Source organism: Saccostrea echinata, unplaced genomic scaffold (genome assembly GCF_033153115.1).
Source record: "Saccostrea echinata isolate AGI-Se365-2 ecotype Australia unplaced genomic scaffold, CSIRO_AGI_Sech_v1 ptg000010l, whole genome shotgun sequence".
Taxonomy (NCBI): domain Eukaryota; kingdom Metazoa; phylum Mollusca; class Bivalvia; order Ostreida; family Ostreidae; genus Saccostrea; species Saccostrea echinata.
Genome location: NW_026889759.1, coordinates 14,035,080 through 14,057,422, shown reverse-complemented (window position 1 = coordinate 14,057,422; position 22,343 = coordinate 14,035,080). Strand labels below are relative to the sequence as shown.

Sequence of the window (22,343 nt, the reverse complement as noted above, 5' to 3'; positions counted from 1 at the left end):
TGCAACAGATATTGAAAAATGAACAGGTGAACCAGCATAGGGATAAACATGTATTTATGGCTAAAGTTTTCATTTTCGACATTCGTGTAATGAAATTTAATAAGAGAGCTACTTTGAGTTAGTAAACTTCAACAGAAAACAATGGTCGTTCAACATGTTGAAGGGGACATTTTTAATATTGTGTGCTTTAGCAGGAATATGCCGGGCAAGCTGGAAAATTGGTAAGTTTGGAAAAAGGATCGTTCATTTATGTTTTGTGCTATACTTTCATTAAAACAGAGCTAAGTTTATTTCATTGTAAACTCGCAGGTGTTTGTGGACGGGATCCTGTATTTTATAAACTCTGGAAGTTAGTTTTCTATTCATAAACTGTTCTTCTAGCAGTTTAGATATATATAGTGTGTTCATTATAAAAATAATTTAAAAACCTCAAGGATATCTGCTCCTTAGCCAGGAACAATAACTTTTTAAATTATTATTTCAATTGGTAAAATTTTTTTTTTTCTAGCAAAAATTTTCATTTCATACATCTATGATGCAAGTTCTTTTAAGTCCTAGAAACGGTCTCGTAAAAAAGGGAGGTATTTGCACCAATAAAAGTAGGGAAAAACAGTTTTAACGAAATCGAATTTCCTTAAATGTTGCCTCAGATACCATCGTTTATTACCATGAAGTGAAATTGGAAGTGATCTGTGATATCTTGTAATTAAACAACCAAAGTTAACAGAAGAATTAGAATACTGCATAAGTACAAAAAACATGCTTTTTTTTCCCCAAATGCCTGGATACCTATTTTTTTTTTTAATTATTATTATAAAATGTACTTGTTCATCAATTTTCAAAATTTTAGAAATTGCATAATAGGTGCTTTTATTCATATTTCCTGAAAGAAATATTTGATAATTTTCCCTAAACAATATGAACAACTACAATAATGAACTTTGAAGAAATAACATGGGTATATTGAACTATATTCACAAAACTGTGAATTCAGTTTCATTTTTGTGAGCTTCTTCAATTAATCAACTGCTGATTTTTATATAATTTTGACAATTATGCTTTTTCTTTCTTTTTTCTGGAGCAAAAGTAATGGCCAAAGTTAAGAATTTTTATATGTACATGAAGGTCAATCTTCTAAGTCAAGGTCATGAAGTCACAAATGATAGTTTTTTCTTCAGGTGTTGTCATAGGTAATGTACATGTAAAACATGAAAGCCCTCTTTCTTCTTTCAAAAGTTATTACCAATGTAAACAATAAAAAAAAATGTAGGTCAAAATTTAGGGTTAAGATCACGAGGTCAAAACCAGAGTAAATTTAGAAAGTCCTGAAACAGGTATGCACAAGTCAAATATAAAAGATAATCTTCTCCCATTCAAAAGTTATCATAGATGTCAAAATTTTTGAACTTCATAATCATGAAATTAAAAACCATAGTACATAATTGGAAAGGTCTTGTCACAGGTAAATAAATGCACATGTCAAATATAAATGCCCTATCATTTCTCATTTGAAAATCATCAGTAATTTTAATTTCTTTGAAAATTATTTCAATTTTTAAGGTCAAGGTCATGGGCCTAAAAATTACAGTACATTTGAGAATGTATTGTCACAAGTAATGCTCCTCTCCTTCAAAAGTGAACAACAATATTGATTTTTTTAAAAAAAATGGTCAAACTTCAAGGTCAAGGTTACAGGGTCAAAAATCATGGTTCATTTGGAAAGGTCTTGTCACAGGTAATGCACTTGTCAAATATGAACGCCCATCTTCTATCGCTAAAAGTGATCAACAGTGTTAAAATTTTTGAAAGTTAGGTCAAATTTAAAGGTCAAGGTCACGAGGTCAAAAGTCAAAGTATATTTGGAAAGGTCTTGTCACAATTCATATACATGTAAATTATGAAAGCCCTTTCTTTTTTCATTCAAAAGTTATGACCAAAGTTTTTGTGACAGACTGACATACAAAAGAGATTTAATGTCCCCTCGCTTTCGCGAAAGAGGGGAAATAATTTGTTTTTATTTCATATTTTTCTAATATGTTTTAATAGGTGTGCTTTTTCAAACCGATGATTGGACAAACTTTAGCATAACAGACAGTTATGACTTACCTGGAACCTGTGATCTAGAGTACACACGTTATAACTTGAATGGCTCAGACCCTGTCATTGTGGGACAAACGGGTAAGAGTTCATATTTGACAATTGCATTACCTATGTCAAAATGTTTCAGAATGTGCTATGATATTTGGACCCCGTGACCTCAACCTTCAGGTTTGACCTAATTTTCGAACATTTTATCAGTGTTGCTAACTTTTGATTGTATACTTTGGTTTTCGATAATTTTTCACATGTGCATTTCTTGTGACAAGACCATTCTTGTATTATGATATTTGACCTCATGACCTTGATCTTGAAGTTTGATGTACTTTTGAGAAGCTATTATATTAGCCACAACTATTATTAATTCAATAATTTATGTCTTTTTTGTATGATGCACAGGCAAGACAGGACGCACATACAAGACAATTACAATATGCCATAAATAATGGCACCCCAACCACCAAGACACCGGAAGCGGGCGACCACAATTCTTGCAATTTGCTTGTTTAAAATTTTAACTTTGGCAATAACTTTTGCTCTAGAAGAGACACGGCTTTCAAAAGCTTTATTTGTGACAAAACCTCTTAGACTCTATTATGATATTTGACCTCATGACCTTGATGTTGAAGTTTGATATAGTTTTAATAACAAAATGTTGGCCGTAAATTTTATTAATTCAAAAATTTACTGTAATTTTTTTGTATGATAGACGAAACACGACATTTACAATATGCCATAAATAATTGCGTCACAACCACTAAGACACCAGATGCGGGGGACCACAATTCTTTGAATTTGCTTGTTTCTGTAGATACTAGTATTTGTAAATCGTTACGCCTATTTCTTATAATGCGACACAATGTATATGTATTATGTGCAACCTTTCTATAATGCCATCTTTTGTCGTTGGCAGAATTGCCTTATAATGAGCGTGGTATTAAAATAAGTTTGTTTTTGTTTACGTTAATTATAATTTTGGCGCGATGAATAGTAACAATTCGAAGTTTATAGATTTTTCTCGTGTCGCCCGCGGTAAGTTCTGAGGATATCTTTCTATTTGTAAGAACTGTAAATATTTGTGCAGCTGTCATGTCTCCAGATTTTGATCAATTCAAAATTACTTTTCGAACCAGTAAAAGTATAAATCTGAAACAGCTGGAAAGGAACTTTTTGCATCCCTTCGTGATCCAAATTTCTCTACATATACCATATTAGTGCTGAAATGCGTTCTTAGTCCCAAATTCTTCGATGATACACAATAAAATTATATAAAACTTTGTAGTTTAAGCACATGACCTTTTTTTTATTTTCAAAGTTTACAATATATCAGCAGAAGATATCCTTGGACTGATAGCCTTTACCTCCTACTCCCTGACTCCAGTGGTGAGAGAAGTAGCAAACGTTCTAAACACCCCCCTGATTAATGTTGTCCAAGGTCATTGTCCAAAGATCAATGAGGGTATCCTGTTATCCGCAATTCCAAATTGTCATATTCAAAATTCGTTATTTACCGACATAGCACTGTACATGAGGTGGCGGCGAGTTAATATCATTTACGACTTCACTGGTAAGTCTTATCTCATCTTTCATAATTAATTACCAAGGTAATACATATTTTCTGAAGTCAATTGTCATGTCTTTTTTTCAATTAAAGGTGAAGTTTGCATTCAAGACTTCGTCAATCGCTTTAGTGTGCACAATATTTCAAGTAAAGCTGTTTTCTTGCGTGATGGAATTGAAATAAATCTTTCTCTTGTCACTGGTCAACGTTGGTTAAAGGAGGTCATATACGTAACCACAGACAAACATACGGCGTTAGAGATCGTCTCTGAGGTATGTACGTCTCCACATGAATAGAAAAAATTCGGAATGGTCGTTGTATTGAGCAAGGGTACTTTATAGTGGAGCGGATAGTTGAAAAAAATATTTCACTCGGTGAAACAAGCTCCAAATTTGGCATGTAGGTTCGTTATCTAATACCTGAATAGGAAATATTGTTGGCCATTGTACAATAAATGAGTTTATGAGTTTGTTGGTCATTATACAATAAATGAGTTTATAAGTCAGATTCTTTTAAGGATTTATTTTGACCTCTCATGTCGATCTTAACTGGAATTCCATAATGTCTTAGTAGTTTCTATAAAACTCTTTCTATTGATGATATCAAACACTTTTTTTTTCAAAATTGATGAACTTGATGCATAGTGATTATTGCCATTCTACATACACTAGGAATGCTTAGTGCAGCTTTTTGGTCTGTACAGATTCTGATCAATCTAAATCTGGTTCGCTTGTCTTTTAATTCTTTCTATTGTGTCTTTAATTCTATTCCAAATAACACTGTTTAGAATCTTGCTTGCTACACAAGATCTCTCTCTCCTTTCTTTCTTTTTTTTTTCTTTTTTTTTTTAAAGAGATTAGATCTCCCTTCTTTGGTATATGTAGTTGGAAAATCAGTTCTTTCTTCCGCTTATTAAGGAATCAATTACATGTATGTTTTTATACCCCTGCTCTGAAGAAGAGGGGATAGAATGTGTTATACTTATGTGTCTCTGTCTGTCTGTCCGTATAAAATTTCCGTCGGATTTTTCTCAGCAACTACTCTTCGCAGGTACATGTACCTGAAATTTTAACACTCTTTATATAAGCAGGCAATGTGGTGGATTCATTTTCGTACGAATTCGATGCCAGCTTCCTGTTTGTCCGTGCGTCTGTCCGTTCCAAAAGTGTGTGCTAGAACCTTTTGAACAATGTGAAATGGATTTCTATTGTTAGTACATATCATATGATGATGTAAAAACGAATACAATACATTTCTAACAAGATGCTTTGGTTCTTATGGTTTTTTTTTACTTTGGACATTGGCTTTCTGGGTAAACTTTAATGTGATAAAAAGATGAACCTTAAATAAAATGAAAATCATATGAAGTACAATATTTCTTTAACTGAACTTGTATATATTTACATAAGAGCATAACTTTATTATATTCATATCAAAACGGGAGTATAACTAGTGAGCATTGGTTCACAGACTTCTTGTTGCATCCTTTTTCCATAGCTTCCTGCCATTTTTAAGTGACACCAATTCTTCATTTTATTTGACATCCTTTTTGCTAGGATCTCTACAGTTTTGTTTTTGAATTGTCTTTGTCTGTATCCCATTCATTTATCGATATCTTCTGTGGTATCTAGACTTTGATTTGATTCTTTAGTTGGATTTAGAATTCTTCTATGGTTCTACTCAATGCGCTTATGGCCTTTCTTTCCGTGTTTGCTAGTCTTATTTTCAATTTGCCAAGTAGTAGATGAGTTTATGTCTGCTCTTGTTTAACTATTACATAACTGAGGTCTTTTTTATTTTTAATAATCATGGCTAGATCGGTCTAGTTTTTTTTAAAAATATAAATCCTTCTGGCGACTCCCATTTTCTTTATTAATAGATATTCATATGTGGGAATATGAAGCCTACGATAACAAGTGCATTTATTTCACGAAATTCAGCAAGAAGTACGCCTTATGCATTCACGTCTTCAGATGCATAATGCAGATGCACCATGCCTTCCCATTGCCTTCTCCCTGTTATTGCTGTCTAGGGATATCTTTGTATTCATGTCATCCTTTAAGGTTTTAAAGTGTCGTTTTGGAAATTCTTCCAGCCATCGTAGTGCACGCAAATTACTCTTGATTGATATACAATTTACAAACGAAATATTGCAGAATTAAATTGCGTTAAATTATAAAACGTCATTAGGCTTTTATTTTGAAATATGATGTTCAAAATATCTTGTAAAAAAGCTTGGTTATAACCAAAATATATCAAAAACGGCCAAAATATTATAAATATTACAGTAAATTGATCGTACATGAGTCCAAGCAGTATAGAAATGTCGCCATTTTGTTTTAGCAGCAGCCATCTTGAAAATGGTGGAAATTGAAAAATTCATGCCCTCTGAGTCATGGGTTCTGGTGCTAGAGCAGGACTTTATTGATCATATAGGGAAATTTTAAACTCTACTTTGAGTACAGTATCATGTGAGTTTACCAACCACGAAAATGAATCCCTTTGGAGCAGTATTTTTTCCACAAACCACGAAATGTTGACCACGAAAATAAGTGATCTTACAGTTCGCGTATTTTAGACAAATTTTCAGGAAAAACAAAAATAACCTTTACGGTCGCTATTACTGACGAAGGCTTTATGATTTTTCATGGAAATAAAAATGAGATCCATGCTCTTTTTGCTATAGCCAACTGCAATGCTCATGACCCATTACTGAAATTCACATGACGAAATTCTAGGCAAATTATGCATTTCCTGGATACCACGGTACAAACAGATTCGACATAAATGGAATCCTTGGCTTTAAAACCTACATTAAATCTGCCAACACGATCCAGTAAAAAATTCTTCAGTTTTCAAAGGATTCATTAAGGGCGAAACATGTCATAATTTAGACAAACAACATTAAATTGAATCTCACATAGAGAGGTTATTGTGAAAATTAAATTTATCAAAATATACAAAATGCCCTTGATGATTTTTCATGGAAATAAAAATGAGATCCATGCTCTTTTTGCTATAGCCAACTGCAATGCTCATGACCCATTACTGAAATTCACATGACGAAATTCTAGGCAAATTATGCATTTCCTGGATACCACGGTACAAACAGATTCGACATAAATGGAATCCTTGGCTTTAAAACCTACATTAAATCTGCCAACACGATCCAGTAAAAAATTCTTCAGTTTTCAAAGGATTCATTAAGGGCGAAACATGTCATAATTTAGACAAACATCATTAAATTGAATCTCACATAGAGAGGTTATTGTGAAAATTAAATTTATCAAAATATACAAAATGCCCTTGATAATTAAAAAAAGAGACACAGCTCTGATAGTGAAATGATACTAAAAAAGAGTTCCACCTTGTTTTTGTAACAAAACTTCGGAAAATAAAGCGGAAATTAATAAAACACTGGCAAATCCTCTTTAATTAAATTGTCTATACATCAGACGTGCAAATAGTCTCCTGATGATGACGGATTTGCAGCTAATTGATAATTTAAAAATCGTAAACCTCGTATCACACCGCCCAAACACTAAATCAAGTGATTTAGGGAACGTGGCTGATGGAGCCATTTTCTGTGAAATACATTATTACATGGAAAATTGTTATGTCCAGTTCCCAAGAAACATGAGGATGAAAAAAATATTTTTTTTTTTAACCATTTCATAGAAAAATGCATTCATTTGTTATGTTTTCTCACACAGATATAGAATACTAGTAGTCCTGATTATAAATATAATGATTTGTATTTTGATATCAATGCACCTGAGATTACATCATCCATCCCCCCAAACTCCTTTATGAGCAATATGAAAGTACTACAAGTGCATTCCTCTGGGTAGCATTGGGAGCAAAAAATAATAATGATAATAAACACGACCTGTACTAAATGAACCGTTAATTAATACATTTTTAGTCTTTTTACAGAAAAAACAATAATGACATCCCTGGAATTAGAGATAGACCTAACGGGTTCAAGTCCCGACTGTTCTTACATTTTCAAATTGCTTCAGAATTAGATTCATTGGAAATAATGTAACCGTATATTGTTATATTGATGGATTTTTAAACACACTGACAACCTGATGACCTTTCAGTTCTAGTAATCATTATAAAATTTTTGATTGTATGTATTTGGATTAATTTGACGTGTTGGAATATTATCATTTGTCCACGAGTATAGCGTGGATGAGTATAGTAATATAATAGTTTATTCAGAGTATTACTTTGGGCAAAACAGCCCATTAGTATATAATAATAACATTTAGTTATGATATATTTTACAGTGATTAAGACTCCCAAGGAGACTAAAATCGGGGGGGGGGGGATAACCCTGATCAGGTGTTCCTCAGTCCCACACTGACAGTTCCACATTTACTCAACTGAATTCATAAAACTGAAAAAAAAAATTATCATATGCTTGATGATTAACATTCATTTAACTTTTTTATTAGAAGAAAATGTAAATAAGGATATTGTGTAAGCATATTTAGTCTATTATTAAAGACTTACACATTTTATTTCACGGATATTGGACAATCTCTATAGGGAAATCATCCATGGAATACCGTGGTTCGTGGGATATAATTAAAAAAAGATACCAGTACATTTGAACTGTTTGAATGATATTTTTCCTGATATTTCATTTATTCTATCATTCGCCTCCCACTCTCTCCACCCTCTCTCTTTACCTACCTTCTCTCTCTCCCCACTTTCTCTCTCTACTCTCTTTCTCTCCCCCTTTCTATCCCCACTCTCTCTCTCCCCCACTCTCACCCGACTCTTCCCCCACTGTCTGCGCCACACTCTCCCTCCCCCACACTTTCTCTCCCGTTAACTCTCTCTCCTCCACACTTTCTCTCCCGTCTCCCACTCTCTCTATCTCCACTCTCTGTACCCCTATTCTCTTACCCCACTCTACCTTCACTCTCCCTCGCCTTACCCCCAACACTCTCTCCAATCTTTCTCTCCCCACTATCTCCCTCTCTCTTTATTTTTGTTTAGACCGTCTAACTCATTTAATATTAGGTCTTGTGGAAAAAACTAATATATATGCATAATACATAGATGTTTCTAAGTTATTTACAATAAAATTAATGGAAAAAAACTTATTCCAGAATAAAGACAAAATTCTTACTGTTAGTAGAAAAGAAATTATAAAATGTTTATTCTTGATCTTTTTACTTTAAATTGGCATTGGCAAATTTATTTATTTTTGCAAAAAAATGAATGTAATTTAAAATTATAAGGGCGATAAATATACTTCTTCCCTGTTCACAATTTGTTCATTGCGTTATATGTTTGTGCATTTAATTTTACATGCTTGGAAAACAATATTTATATGCTTACTAACATGCAAGGAACATATGTCAGCTTGAATTCTAAGTTGGATATTATTTTTTGTACCGTTATGAAAAATAGATGTGCGCCTAATGCCCTAAATTATCCGCATGCAGAGAGGAGGTTTATAAATATCCTTTATTTGATCTAGTATGTAATAAGGGTTTGACATTCACTATCCTTTTCCCTTGTAAGCTTTCAGTTTATTATATTTTCATAATTTTTATCTTGTTCAGACATCGTGTCGTTGCTTTCAATGTTAACCAAAATGCACTTGCATCATGACTCACTCGTTGTTCTACCGATTACCCGGAATTTCATATTTTCTTATTGCATATAAACGTTCGTTTGGTGTTTGTTCAAATACGCACTCTTAATAAAACTATGTATAATCTTTACTTGTTGCATGGTTCTACTCTGCTAACCATAGATTTCTACATGTATAATACTAAACGGTTTTGAATGGACAGTGTTAAATGATTAACCGTTGGGCTATCAACGTAATTTGAGTAAATGTTCACCTTATTACAGGTCCTAGCCGTGAAAACTTCTGGGGAAATTAAAATCATTCACTTAAGTAATAGAGCTATTCTGATTCAATCAAAAAAGAAAAAAAAGAAAGTCAAGCAAATTGTAGGCTTAAAAAATGTAACGAAGTTGCCTCTGTCGCGCATAGGAACCATCCTCAATCTACATGTACTGAACATAACATTATAGAGATAAAGTTTATAAATTGTAAAATACTTGAAGTAAGCATTTAATCTAAGTCTGAAGGAAGAATTTAAGAATGAATGCCACATTTTTTTCATAGATCTTTAAGACGTCTGTCATGAAGTTCCCCTTTAAACTATGGTTTCAGCATTAAAATGCCGATATTAGCTCTCAATTATTTTATGTGATTTCTTCCCCAATTTTTCATAGAAAATGAAAAAAAGAAAGATTTTATTTGCAAATAAGATGTTTTAGAGTTAAAAATTTGCTATTAATAAATACAGAAAATGAATATCTAATAAAATATATAAACAAAAGCAAGCTGGACATTTTAATTTTTTTTACTAAAAAATTATTTATGAAAATAAAACACCGTATTTGCGAATATTTTCGAAACCTATGGATAATATATTCAAAAGTCACTGATACAATACAATAAATATGCTAGACAATCATATTTTAAAAAGAAATTAAAATGAAAATGCCAAATTTTCGAAATTTTTTTTTTAATTTTGGCCAATCCCGATCGAAATTTAAACTGATCCCAATCGGAATTTTGTAATAATTGGAAATAGATAACATTTTCACAAGAATACTAGTTTGTTTGGATGTAATATGGATTAAAAGGTAGTTGAACTTGACGATCAAATAGATTTCTTAGAGGTAAATACATAAAGAGGACGATAATTATTATTTTATTTATTTTGTGTTAATTTTGATCGGGATCAGTTTCATTTTGATCGGGATTGATCCAAATACAGCTATATTAAAATAATTATTTTCCCTTTTAGCTATTTCATTTCAATTTCTTTTTAAAATATGATTGACTAACATACTCTCCCTAGTTGTGACTAGTTTTATGAAGATTTTATCCATAGGAACAAAAATATTTACAAATTTTGTGTTTTATATTCATAAATAATTTTCAATTTAAAAAATTAAAATGTCTGTCCAACCTCTCTTTACACATTTATATTATGCATTTATTAATAGTAAATTTTAAAACATAAAACATCTTTGAATTGAACGTATTTTATTGTCTGTTAACTTTACAAATGGGATTGGGCAAAAGTTCTAAAAAAAAAAAATAATACGCCCTTTCCCTACATATAAATTATACCAAAAATATTTACATCTATGGGTTTCAGCTTAAAATAAATAAATACAGAAAAGCATAATAATCAGTGGAACAATATTCAATTTAGTATATTTCTTGTATGATACACAAGCTGTATAGAATTCGTAAAAAGTAATAATTGTATCAACCAAAACAACCTGACTTTTTAATAAATGTTTGTACAAAGGAAAATAGGTATTCATTTTCAACATCGTTTAATGTTTCATCTCCCCACAGTAAAGTGTGAGTATCAACAGTATGTAATTTTCCCATTCGCAGAAATGAGTCAAAAAATTCTTTTCTGGCCTCTGTATATTTTTTGCATGAAAAGAAATAATGATGAGTATCCTCCACTCTTCCACAAGAACATAGGGGACTCAAAATTACATTACATCGAAAAAGATCGCTATTAAACACACAGTTGTGTCGAAGCCTTGTATGTAATATATTTAAGCGTCGAATCCCGTACCTGAAATAAGAGAGTGGCATAGGTTTATTGTAAGAAATTGACTTTTAAAGATACATAATGAGGAAAAATTTCTTGCAATAAGAGGTAATGAGTTCAATTCGTCAATAACAAGGGGGGGGGGGGGTGAAAATACATGTTTGCAATCTGCATTTAGGTATGTTATAGTTATATGAATTTCTCTTAATGTAACATGATGAATTACAACGCAAATTTGGGATTTTATCAGTTAGATATTCAGGAACTTGGTTATTGTAGTTAATCTAGTATTTTTTCTTCTTTCATGTATAGTTCCCATCCAGTTTCAAAGTATAGTGCATCTTTAGAAGCTAATAGAGTTAAGTGCTAATTTTTTTGCTATCGCCTACATTACATCCAAGGAAGCCTATTCTAATTGGGGTCTAAGAAAGGTTGTGTACATGAGTGAAAGAGTTTTCCGATTTACAACAAATTTGATTTTTTTTAATAAGCATCTTTGCAAATGAAACATTTTTTTTCATTTTCTCAGAAAAATACCCCAAAAATCGTATTAAATAATTAAGAGCTAATATCAGTCTTTCAGTGCTGCAACCATAGTTTAAAAGGGATGTCTTAAAGATCTATTAAATAAAATTTTGGTGTGGCATTCCTCCTTGAATTATGAAAAGGACTGAGGAAGGAGGTAGAAAACATGTTAGAAATTCTAAAATGGCAGTGCATGATTTGGAGACAAGCCAAGACCATCTTTAAAAAAAAATGTTTGTTAACCTTCTCCCGACGGACTGGCTAAAATGGCCCGACTCAATTTTTTTTACCTCCAGAAAACAAAATATTTTTTCTTTTCTCACCCGTCCACTTGTATGCTGAAATTTTCTTGGGGAAAAATTAATGCGTATCATATCTCATTTCTAAATGTTTTTTTTTTTACAGGTTTTGTAACTTTTGTTATATAATATTGTGAAAAAGTAGGGGGGTCAGATTTCTATGGGGGTCATTTTTCAACGTGAGAGGAGTCGTAGAATTACCGGCCTGGAAGGGTTTTCTTCGGTCGAAAAATGACCCTACTTGTCGTGGAATATTGACCCAGGATCATTTTTCTACGTAGAAATTTGACCCCATGGTCAATATTTTACGGGGGTCACTTCTCGTCGCTACACCGGACTTATTTCTGACAATTAAAGTAAATTTGTTTCAGACAATTAGATTAATCGAACTTAGTTTAATAATTCAGATGTACGTTTCAGTTGATGGGTTTCTCATTAAGTTTATCTACCACTTATGTAAGGGATTTCTATGCATCGCACATCGACCGCTTATTTGTACAATGAAATGAATCTCATAAAAAAAATATGATTTACAAATATTGGCATCTCTAAATGCTATAGAAATGAGTCACTGTGTCTTAATATTCTCAAATTCTACTTGTATTCATAGATCAGAAATCTTTTTTTTTTTAAATAATCCATGTATCTCTATAACAATTGGCGTCGTATTCAGGCGATGACATTGGGGATGTTCAATAACAGCTATTTCTGGGTTTTGAACCTGGATCTTCATGATCTGTGGGACCGTGCTCTGTACAAACCGGTACATAATGGTTATGTCCTAGTGGTGACCACTCATCGTAAACACAATCGAACGGTAATGTGCTAGAAGATAATTATTAAAGAAACCATACTCTTCAGTTTTATTAATTTTCAGAAACGAATGATTCATATATGTGCGACATGTTTTACAAGATTATCTTTTCTAATAATACAGAACATATCGAAATATGTAATGGAATTAATTTTTCTTTTTCATATCTTTTTAGCAGATAATAGATAACTTACTTTATGAGGCTCTATTAATTTTTCATCGTGGGTTAAATTTGACCAAAGAAACCTGCCATTCAAACGAGTCAGCATCACTGGCCAGCGCCCTGTTGCAGTACCTGAATTCAGTAAGAGATTTTAAATTATAATTTGACGGATTAATTGCTCATTATTTTGAAGCTGTTCAATGAAAAATAAACAGTTTTTCTATTTGAACAAAGGTAGACTCTGTTAATTCGTCATTGTCAAAGGATGGCCACTTTCGTGGAACTTCCGAACTCCGTGTCTACAGTACAGTCAGAAACTCAAGAACGCCATTGCAAGAAGTTGGTGTATATACTCCAGGCAACGGTTTGCTTGTCTCTGACAAAAGTCTGTACAGAAACGTGTTTAAAGGCTTTGATAACCGGACGCTAAGGGTTGTCTCTGTAGTGGTAAGAATGCGCATTTGTTGTTGATATGATGGTTTTGTAGGTTGTCCATTTAAAGTTGTCAATATGCACCAGTAAATTTAATCAAATTATTATTGCAGGGTGAACCATTTCAAATGAGAGTAGAGGAAGGCAATGGAAGTTTTCACTTCTATGGGTTCACCTACGACCTTCTGGACGAGTTTTCAAAAGAATTCAATTTTCGGTATGAAGTGGTATCCACTGTTTGTATCAAATGTTTTATTTTCGCTAAAATTCTCCAGACTTAGTTTATTTAAAAAAAAGAAAGAAATTCTTGTCTTTTTTTAAAGAAACGACTATTTTACTTGTTAGGTACCAGTTTCTAGACTCCGTGGATGGTCTTTATGGTAACCCAACAGAAGATGGTAAGAATGCTACAGGAATGGTTGGAATGGTCATGAGGGGCGTAAGTTATCATGGATTCATGTCATCATTATATAAGAATTGCGCAATTTTATCTGAATATGCTTACTCTCTCTCTCTCTCTCTCTCTCTCTCTCTATGTATATATATATATTCATGATTGTTATATCAGGAAGCTGACATAGCAGTGGGTGGAATCACAATAACAGTTGAAAGAAAAGCCGTCGTTGACTTCCTCTATCCTTACCAGGAGGAGGGAATCGGAATAATAATGAGAAAAGTTGATGATGAAGCAGGAAAAATGTTCCGAGTGTTTAGTCCTCTTGGATCTTATTCTTGGCTTGCTTCTGGAGTGGCAGTACTTGTAGCTGGGGTTGTACTGTCTCTCATTGCAAAGCTTAGTCCATTCGATGAGATAAAGGAGAGTGTTCTGAGAAGCTTCTGGTTGGCATTTTCCACGTTTCTTCATCAAGGTAGTTATTTACAGTGAGCAGGTAACATGCAGTTTTTTCTACACAAAAATGCTTATAGTGTGTATTTGTAACGGATGTCTTTTCTTCAGGTGAAGAAAACACGCCAAAGTCTGCCTCCGGTAGAATTGTTCTTGGAATCTGGTGGATATTTACAATTATAGTGATGTCTCTATACACAGCTAACCTGGCCGCTTTCCTCACAGTATCCCTGGCCAAGGCACCAGTAAAAAACTTAGAACAACTCTCATCACAAACAGTGTACAAGCCGTTAGTCAAAGACGGGACAAATCTTTATGCATTATTTCAGGTACTTTATGACTAGTACATGTAATTCAATACTACAAATCCACTTTATTTAGGGCTGGGACAATATATATTGAGACATCGATAATATCGATTCTGTGTGAGGACGAAACGCATATCGATACGTATGAAGAAATATCGAAATATCGCCAAAAAAATCTTACTTATGTTTTTCTTTGTTTACTTAACATTTTGGGTTTAATATATGGAATAAATATGCTAACTATAAATATAAATATGAAATACATAATAAATAACACCACTTGTGTAAATTAATTTTGTTTTACAACAGATATACAACTTGAATAAATTATTCTTATTTGTGAAGATTTTTTTTTTCATTTCAATACAAAAAAATTTTTTATAACCAATTAAACATATCATGATACATATCGTATCGTGGCTCAAATATACGTATACGTATCGATATAGAAAAAGTTGTATGGTCCCAGCCCTAACTATATTCTGATTTTTTTTCCCTAATTCATAATGAACACAAAGCTATGTTTTTTTTTTCAATTCATTTATTTTCGATATTTAGAAATAATGATATTCTCTAGGTTTTTGTAAGTATCTGCATTCTTTCTTTTCGTCATTTGTTTATTATTTCAATGTTAATGTTTAACAATTATTTTAAATGTAAATGTACATGTACTTTAACTGTTAATCTGAATGTGAACATTGGCGTTGCATTGGGATGTCATATTATACAATTATTGCTGATTTTTTTTAGGGAAATGCGATGATTTAGACACCTGAGGAGTACAATGTTCACCGAGCCCGAAGGGCGACGTGAATATTGTACTTCGAAGGTGGCTAAATCATCATATTGACCGAAAAACAGCAATAATTGTTTTATTATATGATTCAATTATTAAATGACACACATCATTTAGCAATCCGTGCCATCTTACTTGTTCACATCTACTGAAGTACTAGCCGAACATAATGAGAGAAACAGGCTTAAAAAAAGCAGGTGCATTATATTGGAATTTTTAATTCTAGTTTAGGTGCAATGTAGAAAAAATAAATGCCAATCACATATATAGGATTGATATTGAAAAAGGGGGCATTAAAAGGAAAAAGAAATTGACAACTTACCTGAAAACAAATCTTTGACTCCCCCCCCCCCCCCCCCACACACACACACATAAAAAAGGAAAAGAATTCTCCCAAATCAAAATTTTATTTGGTGGGCTGTAAAGGTCCATAAACTTTTTGAGGGAAGGGGGGCTTTCATTGAAATTTTTTAGCCTTAAAATTTAATTTAAAACTTAACATTCTCAAAAGGTGGAGAGAGAGGCAGGCCTTCTGCAACCCTCACCCCCACCCCGATTCTCACCCAAGAATCTTTGTGCCTTAATGTCATGTTCATATGAGTGGATGTCAGGTGCAAGTGAAATAACTTTCCAAAACTATTTTCATCAATTTGGAATTTCCCTATCTATTTTTGGTCCAATGTAGAATAAATAATTCCTTATATTGACCTTTGAGATCATGTGCAGGTCAATATAACGTAGTATTTTTTCAATCATACAATAAATAACATTACATGCAGTTGGTAACATTTGTTGTTATTGAATTCATTGCTTTGTATTTTATGGTTAAGAATGCTGAAGGAGGACTGTACAAGAAAATATGGGATATGATGGCTGATATGCCGAAAATAACAGAATCAGAAGAGGGGTACAAGATGATACTCAAAGGAAAATATGCTTATCTAACAGACGAGTCCGAAGTCAAGTATAAAGCCATGTTAGATTGTAAACATCTAGAAGTGGCCAAAGAGACATTCCATAAAGCAGAGTTATCGTTCGTTATCAGGAAGGATGCAGAATTCAAGGAAGCTTTTAATAATCAGTATGTTTTTGACAGTATACCACAAACTTTTTTTTGTCAAGTTAGCGAAGGTTGGAGAGCATATTTATGTTTTGTTTTGGGTTCTTTTGTTTTTGGTTTGTCTACTGCTTTTTTGTTTTTTGTTTTTTTGTTTATTTGTTTATCTTGTTCTTGTTTGTTAGCAACATTAACTTTCTTCATGACTTTTATTAAAGAAGTGAGCATGAGTCTTCAGACTCGGCATAAAAATATGTTATGATGAGAAAATGTGTCATGACCCAGACAAAGGATTTTTGGGAAAAGTAAGTTCAGGGTTACAAAAATTGGTAGCGTCAAATTCTTCCTGTTCGTTACATTTTAATGGAGAAACATGGAAGGTTTATATTTGATAATTAAGTAAGGCTCATATTTGATGCGTTTTACTAATAGTAACAGTTAATGTATCTTGACCAAGACTTAAGGTCATTTGGTTAGTCAAAGTCTCCATTTTAAGCTCTACTGGTCAGAGACCACAAGAACTTACTTGAAAGTAAGGTGACTATCCTCCGTCCGTCTGTCTGTTAACAATTTTACAAAATACTACTCTTTCTACAATTTTGGTCTGATTTCAATATAACTTGACATACAAGTAGACTATACTAAAAACATAATTCTGTGCATCGTTTTTTTATTTTGATAAACGGTGTTGCCATGGCTACTAAAAGTAGAGGTTTCTATGAAATACAGTACTTTCAAAATGCTACTCCTCCTATTGTTTAAGTCTGTATTCAATATAAATTCGCACACAAGAAAATTACACCAAGATACATAATTTGTAGCATCGGATTTTGATTTTGATGAGCGTTGTTGCCAGGGTTACTAAAAATAGAAACTTTTGTGAAATACCTTCAAAATGCTACTCTTCCTACAGTTTTGGTCTGATTTCAATATTACTTAGCACACTGTCACAAGGAAATTTCAAACTCAAATAAATAATTCTTTGTATCGGTTTTTGATTTCGAATAATATGTTATGGTTACTAAAAATAGAAATTTCTGTGAAATACCTTCAAAATTCTACTCCTCTTACAGTTTTGGTCTAATTTCAATATAACTTGGCACACGAGTAGACTACACTGTGATACATAAGTCTTTGCATCGGTTTTTGATTTTGATGAATGATCTTGCCATGGTTACTATAAATATAGAGATTTCTATGAAATTCTTTCAAAAGACTACTCCATAAAAAGTTTCAGTCTGATTGCAATAAATCTTGCCACAAAAAAGACTAAACCTAGGACCATTCGATATTTTTGGTTTTGATATTTGTCCTTCCTGATTTACTTTATTTTGACAAATAAAATATACAGCATGACTATCTTAAGCAATTGGGTAGCTGACGCACTTAGTAGAAGAGATTACCCTGGTGAGGTAAGTACCTCTGAAATTAGTTCTGTAGAGATACAACCCGGTTAAAACATTCAACCTCCAGACAGTAGGCCTGCACTGCCCTTGCAGCAAGTGTATGAGTCGGTAAGTACCCAGACAAAAGATAGTCATGTTGTATATTTTATTTGTCAAAATAAAGTATATCAGGAAGGACATATTAAAGAATCCTAAATTAAACTTTTTAGCTCTTATTGTCAAAAATCCAAATTGCTTATACAAGCATGCAGTGTTTGTAATTGATGACCTCTGACACAGTATGAGAGTAAAACAAATGGAGAGGATTTAGAGAAAGATAGACACAGCACAATATCTCGACAGTAAAACTAAATCTTCAGAAAAAATGACAAATTTACACAATTCACACACATGTAATTCTAAATTTTAAAAATCTTCTTCACAATTTTTTATCAAAATTTGAAGAATAGAATCATTTATATAGTAAATGGTTAATAAAAATCCTTTCTTTCCTTGCAGCATGCTTAAAATGGTTGAAGGTGGAATAGTGGATAAATACAGGTCCAAGTGGTGGCCAAAGTATAAATGTGATATCTCCTCTCCTGCCACAGAACTGACGTTTGAAAGTACAAGCGGAATATTTATAGTGTATAGTGGATTTATTTTGATTTCAGTCACATGCTGTCTCATAGAACTTCTGCTGATTCAAGGCAGAAAACACACGCGGAACAAAGTGCAGTCACCGCAAGATGTCAAGGAAATAGCACTTGTTATGGTTGATTGTTAATAAAACTTCATGAGATTTGGAAAATTGTTCTTGTGTTGGATAAGCTTTCTGTTTGACTTGCATCGAAAATATTTGTTCAGCATGCATTGTAACTCCGAGTTTTATCAAACTTTGAATGATATTGTGCAGCTACATTTGTATATCACATTATAAATCATGAATAATTGTTTGAAATGTATCGATCATGGAGATAAATATGTTTCATTTAAGTCTAGCCTGGTTCCGGCCTACCCATAATGCTACGCACGTAGCATTATGGGTAGGCCGGAATCAGGCTAATTTAAGTCTTGTATTATTTATGGAACTCTATATGATCTATTTTGATTATTCGCTAGCTTTTATAGAAAAAGCCAGAAAAAACGTCACTTCGACAACTAGGGAAAAAAATATTTTAAACATGTTTACCATGGGAGGGTAGTCCTTTGTTTAACCATCCGCCGCTTTTGGTTGTCCCCGCATTGTCCCCATATTGTGTCATCGCGCCATCGACTCTTTAGTCGATGCTCAATAAGAGCAAATAAATAAATATTAAATAAATAAATAAATTCTAAACGTTTTATTTAAACAAAAATCATACTCGTATCTTCGAGAAACACGGACACCTCGGGAAAAAGATTGTTATTTATTTATTATATATTTTTGTTTTGTTCTGTAGCCAATGTACGCATCAATCTTATCAACTGTTCTCTAAGGAGATCATAAATATTTTATTATCTCAAATCGTTTTATTGATTGAAAGTAGTATAAAATGGCATGGCTGAGGCACGGATGAACACTGAACCAATTACATTAAGACTGAAATGTAATATGACATTTAATTATCATGAAATGTAAAGATGCACATATACATATTTATATATTCTTTTTCAATGTACATGACAATATGTATTTTATGATCGATTAGTATTTCATTACTTTTTAATAATGTTTGACATTCTATTCATTTGAATTTTTTTCTTTTCCCTTTAGCAATTTCTAAATGTTTTCAATTTACCTCGAAAATAGAGAAATCTATATCCTCTAAATATTTTTTAAAGGCAGTTTAGATAAATTATTCATTGCAAATTTCATGAAATCGTCAAAAGGTGTAGCTATTTGCAGCATCTTCGCAGTTTAAAAAAAGAACAAAACGTTGTTACATAAAAAAATACGAGGGCTGTTCGAAAATTATTGAGACAATTACTTTTACTCCACAAAGGACAGAGATAAATTCATGAAAGCTCGTCAACATTTCATAAAAAAAAAAGAACAAATAAAACAATTGTGCAAAATTTCTAATTTATAGGATAATTAAATAGGTTCCGGTGAAATTATAAACAAGCTGTGTCTATTGACCTGGAGCAGCATCGCTACGTCATTTTATCGCCTGGTTAGCCGATATTTTCTCATTGTGAAATGATCGGGAATCGTTCAATCTACTTTCTCTGTCATTACATATAACATTCCAAAATTCAAACTGTCTCTTACAATTCTTAAACAATTCTTCACAAAAAAAAATTAAAATAAAACGTGTGCTGTTGTTACCCCAGTGTAAAATATACACGAAGTGTCATATACAGGTTGACTTGGTATCATGCAGTATCGAGTTGTGCAACGCGGGTCAACGTTATTTAGTCCGTAATAATTGATGGTCGTCCGGAGCATTTGTTTCTACTCTGGTTGAATTATCTGTGAGAAAAAATATACCAATGAAAAAATAAACCCTTAGACATTTTTTATTGCATTGTTTTTGTTTTAGCAGGTCGTTTAGTCTGGACAAGAGTTCTCAATACCGCTACACAAAATTTTAGGTATGCTCGCTGCTCCGCCTTGACGTCAAAATCCGTTTTGTCGTCGTTATCAGTATCAGATTGCTATACCGCGCTTAAATTTTTTAATGATCTCCGTTTTTCTGATCGAAATTCTAGCAAACTTGCACAAGATGAAGTCAAAATTAAATCGAAAAATTATATACATAATTTGAATTATTTTCGCTCTCACTATGGATCCACTGGGAGTTTTAACGTTGGTGTTACAAATTTTCAATATCTGATTTCGTGACTGCGCCGGGTACCCCTGCCATTGACACATTTATATACCATTGAAAAGAAGAAATAAAATATTTTAAAAATATTTCTTGCTTTTATTAATTCGTAGTGTTTGTCAAACGTATATGCAAATTTTCATCGAAAAACGTTCTTTAGAAAGAAGAATATACGCAATGTCTCAATAATTTCCGAACAGCCCTCGTAGTCTATTGTTTCTTTAATTATGACTTATAGAGGTTTTGTTTTTTAAAAATTACAATTTTTGGCATTTTAACGATGATGATATAGGTAGAATTTGATGATATTGACGTATTTTATCTAATGGGCGTCCCTAGTGAGTAGCGGTATTCAATACCTTTGATTTGACATTGAATCATCTGAAGACATGGATAAAGCTCTGTGTTGTGTTTTTATGCTTTTTTCGTTATTTTATAAAAGCATGGGAATATACAAAGTAGGTAAGTTACTTTTAAAAAAGAAAAATATTTGTATTTCTACCTTTTTCTATTGTTTCCAAATACAATGTATGTTCATATTGCAGCACATCTCACTTTTATAATTTTAATTTTAAAATTTAATGCTAATTGCAAATCAGATTGTTAGACTAATAAACTTGATTGCATACATTGTATAATTATTTACATGAAAGTACAATTTCACCTACCGAAAAAGTCCACAATGGTTTTATTATATAGTCTGATATTGAATAAAGCGTTGATGGTGGATGCATAATGGTAATGCATAGCGACAATATTTTCATACGCGAACTTCTTTTTCATATAAATGCCCAGTTTACAAGTTTTAATAGTATTCTGGCTTTTCTTTCCTGGTTATATAATTTTCAATCAGTGTATTTAGAATATCACCCTCCAAGAAGCTTGCAAAAGGATTTTCCAACTCAATTGCATAGGTAACTCATGCAAACCTTCGCAGCTATTGTACGTTAGTACCACAGGCACTTGGGGTATGGACCCCCCCTTTTTCCATTTTTTTTCTTTTTAAATCTGGGTTCGAGTCACCTTTTTCCTATTTTTGTATTCTAATATGCACTATATGTTATCAATAATGTAACTCTTTTGTTTCTATAAGCTGTTTTTAAATATATCGTTTTCGACTGATACATAAAAAGAGAGAAGGCTTGCAACTCTTTTCTCGTCGTCTGCCTCACCTCGCTTAAACTTCGCCTCAGAATTTATCTAAAGCATAAGAACACATGGAATATGCATACGTCAATAAATTTGTTACACTTTCTTCTTCCTCTTCATATTTCCATTTGATTTTTATGTGCCCCCGATTTTTAAATATTTCGATTAAATCACCCGCATTTAGGGTAAAATTTGTTGATGTGCACCAGCTGGGACGGAAGTGCAATAACGGTAACTCTAACTTTACAAATGTTCTGCATTTAAAAAAAAAAAAATCCAGGCTTTTTAATAATTATATTGTGAAATTTTGTTGTCTAGGTCGTATGTTAAAAATGTTAATCTTCATCCATAAGAATCTGCTAGTTACAGTTATCTTGTTATACACAGAACTTACCGTTACATGTAATATGAAGAGAAAATTCGGGATTTTTCCCTCTCGCATTTTATGTTCCGAATGACATTACACTTAATGATGACG

General features: G+C 32.5%; 1 protein-coding gene across 1 annotated transcript; it reads left to right on the top strand.

Moving 5' to 3' along the window:
• Positions 1 to 114: 114 nt before the first annotated feature.
• Positions 115 to 18,816, top strand: LOC133184566 (glutamate receptor ionotropic, kainate 3-like). Its single transcript, XM_061319655.1, has 13 exons — positions 115 to 221; positions 2,047 to 2,178; positions 3,413 to 3,664; positions 3,752 to 3,930; positions 12,778 to 12,921; positions 13,094 to 13,222; positions 13,316 to 13,528; positions 13,627 to 13,730; positions 13,859 to 13,952; positions 14,082 to 14,382; positions 14,472 to 14,689; positions 16,295 to 16,545; positions 18,426 to 18,816. Exons 1-13 carry the CDS (start codon positions 155 to 157, stop codon positions 18,691 to 18,693), a joined length of 2,352 nt encoding a protein of 783 aa, XP_061175639.1. The 5' UTR covers positions 115 to 154; the 3' UTR covers positions 18,694 to 18,816.
• Positions 18,817 to 22,343: the final 3,527 nt, after the last annotated feature.

What these genes read in the sequence shown, in the direction of transcription:
- LOC133184566 (XM_061319655.1), top strand. Translation starts at nt 155, where the DNA reads ATGTTGAAGGGGACATTTTTAATATTGTGTGCTTTAGCAGGAATATGC. An exon ending in TCAAAAGAATTCAATTTTCG is followed by an intron (nt 13,731 to 13,858) that starts GTATGAAGTGGT and finishes TTTACTTGTTAG; the next exon opens with GTACCAGTTTCTAGACTCCG. An exon ending in TTGGAATGGTCATGAGGGGC is followed by an intron (nt 13,953 to 14,081) that starts GTAAGTTATCAT and finishes TTGTTATATCAG; the next exon opens with GAAGCTGACATAGCAGTGGG.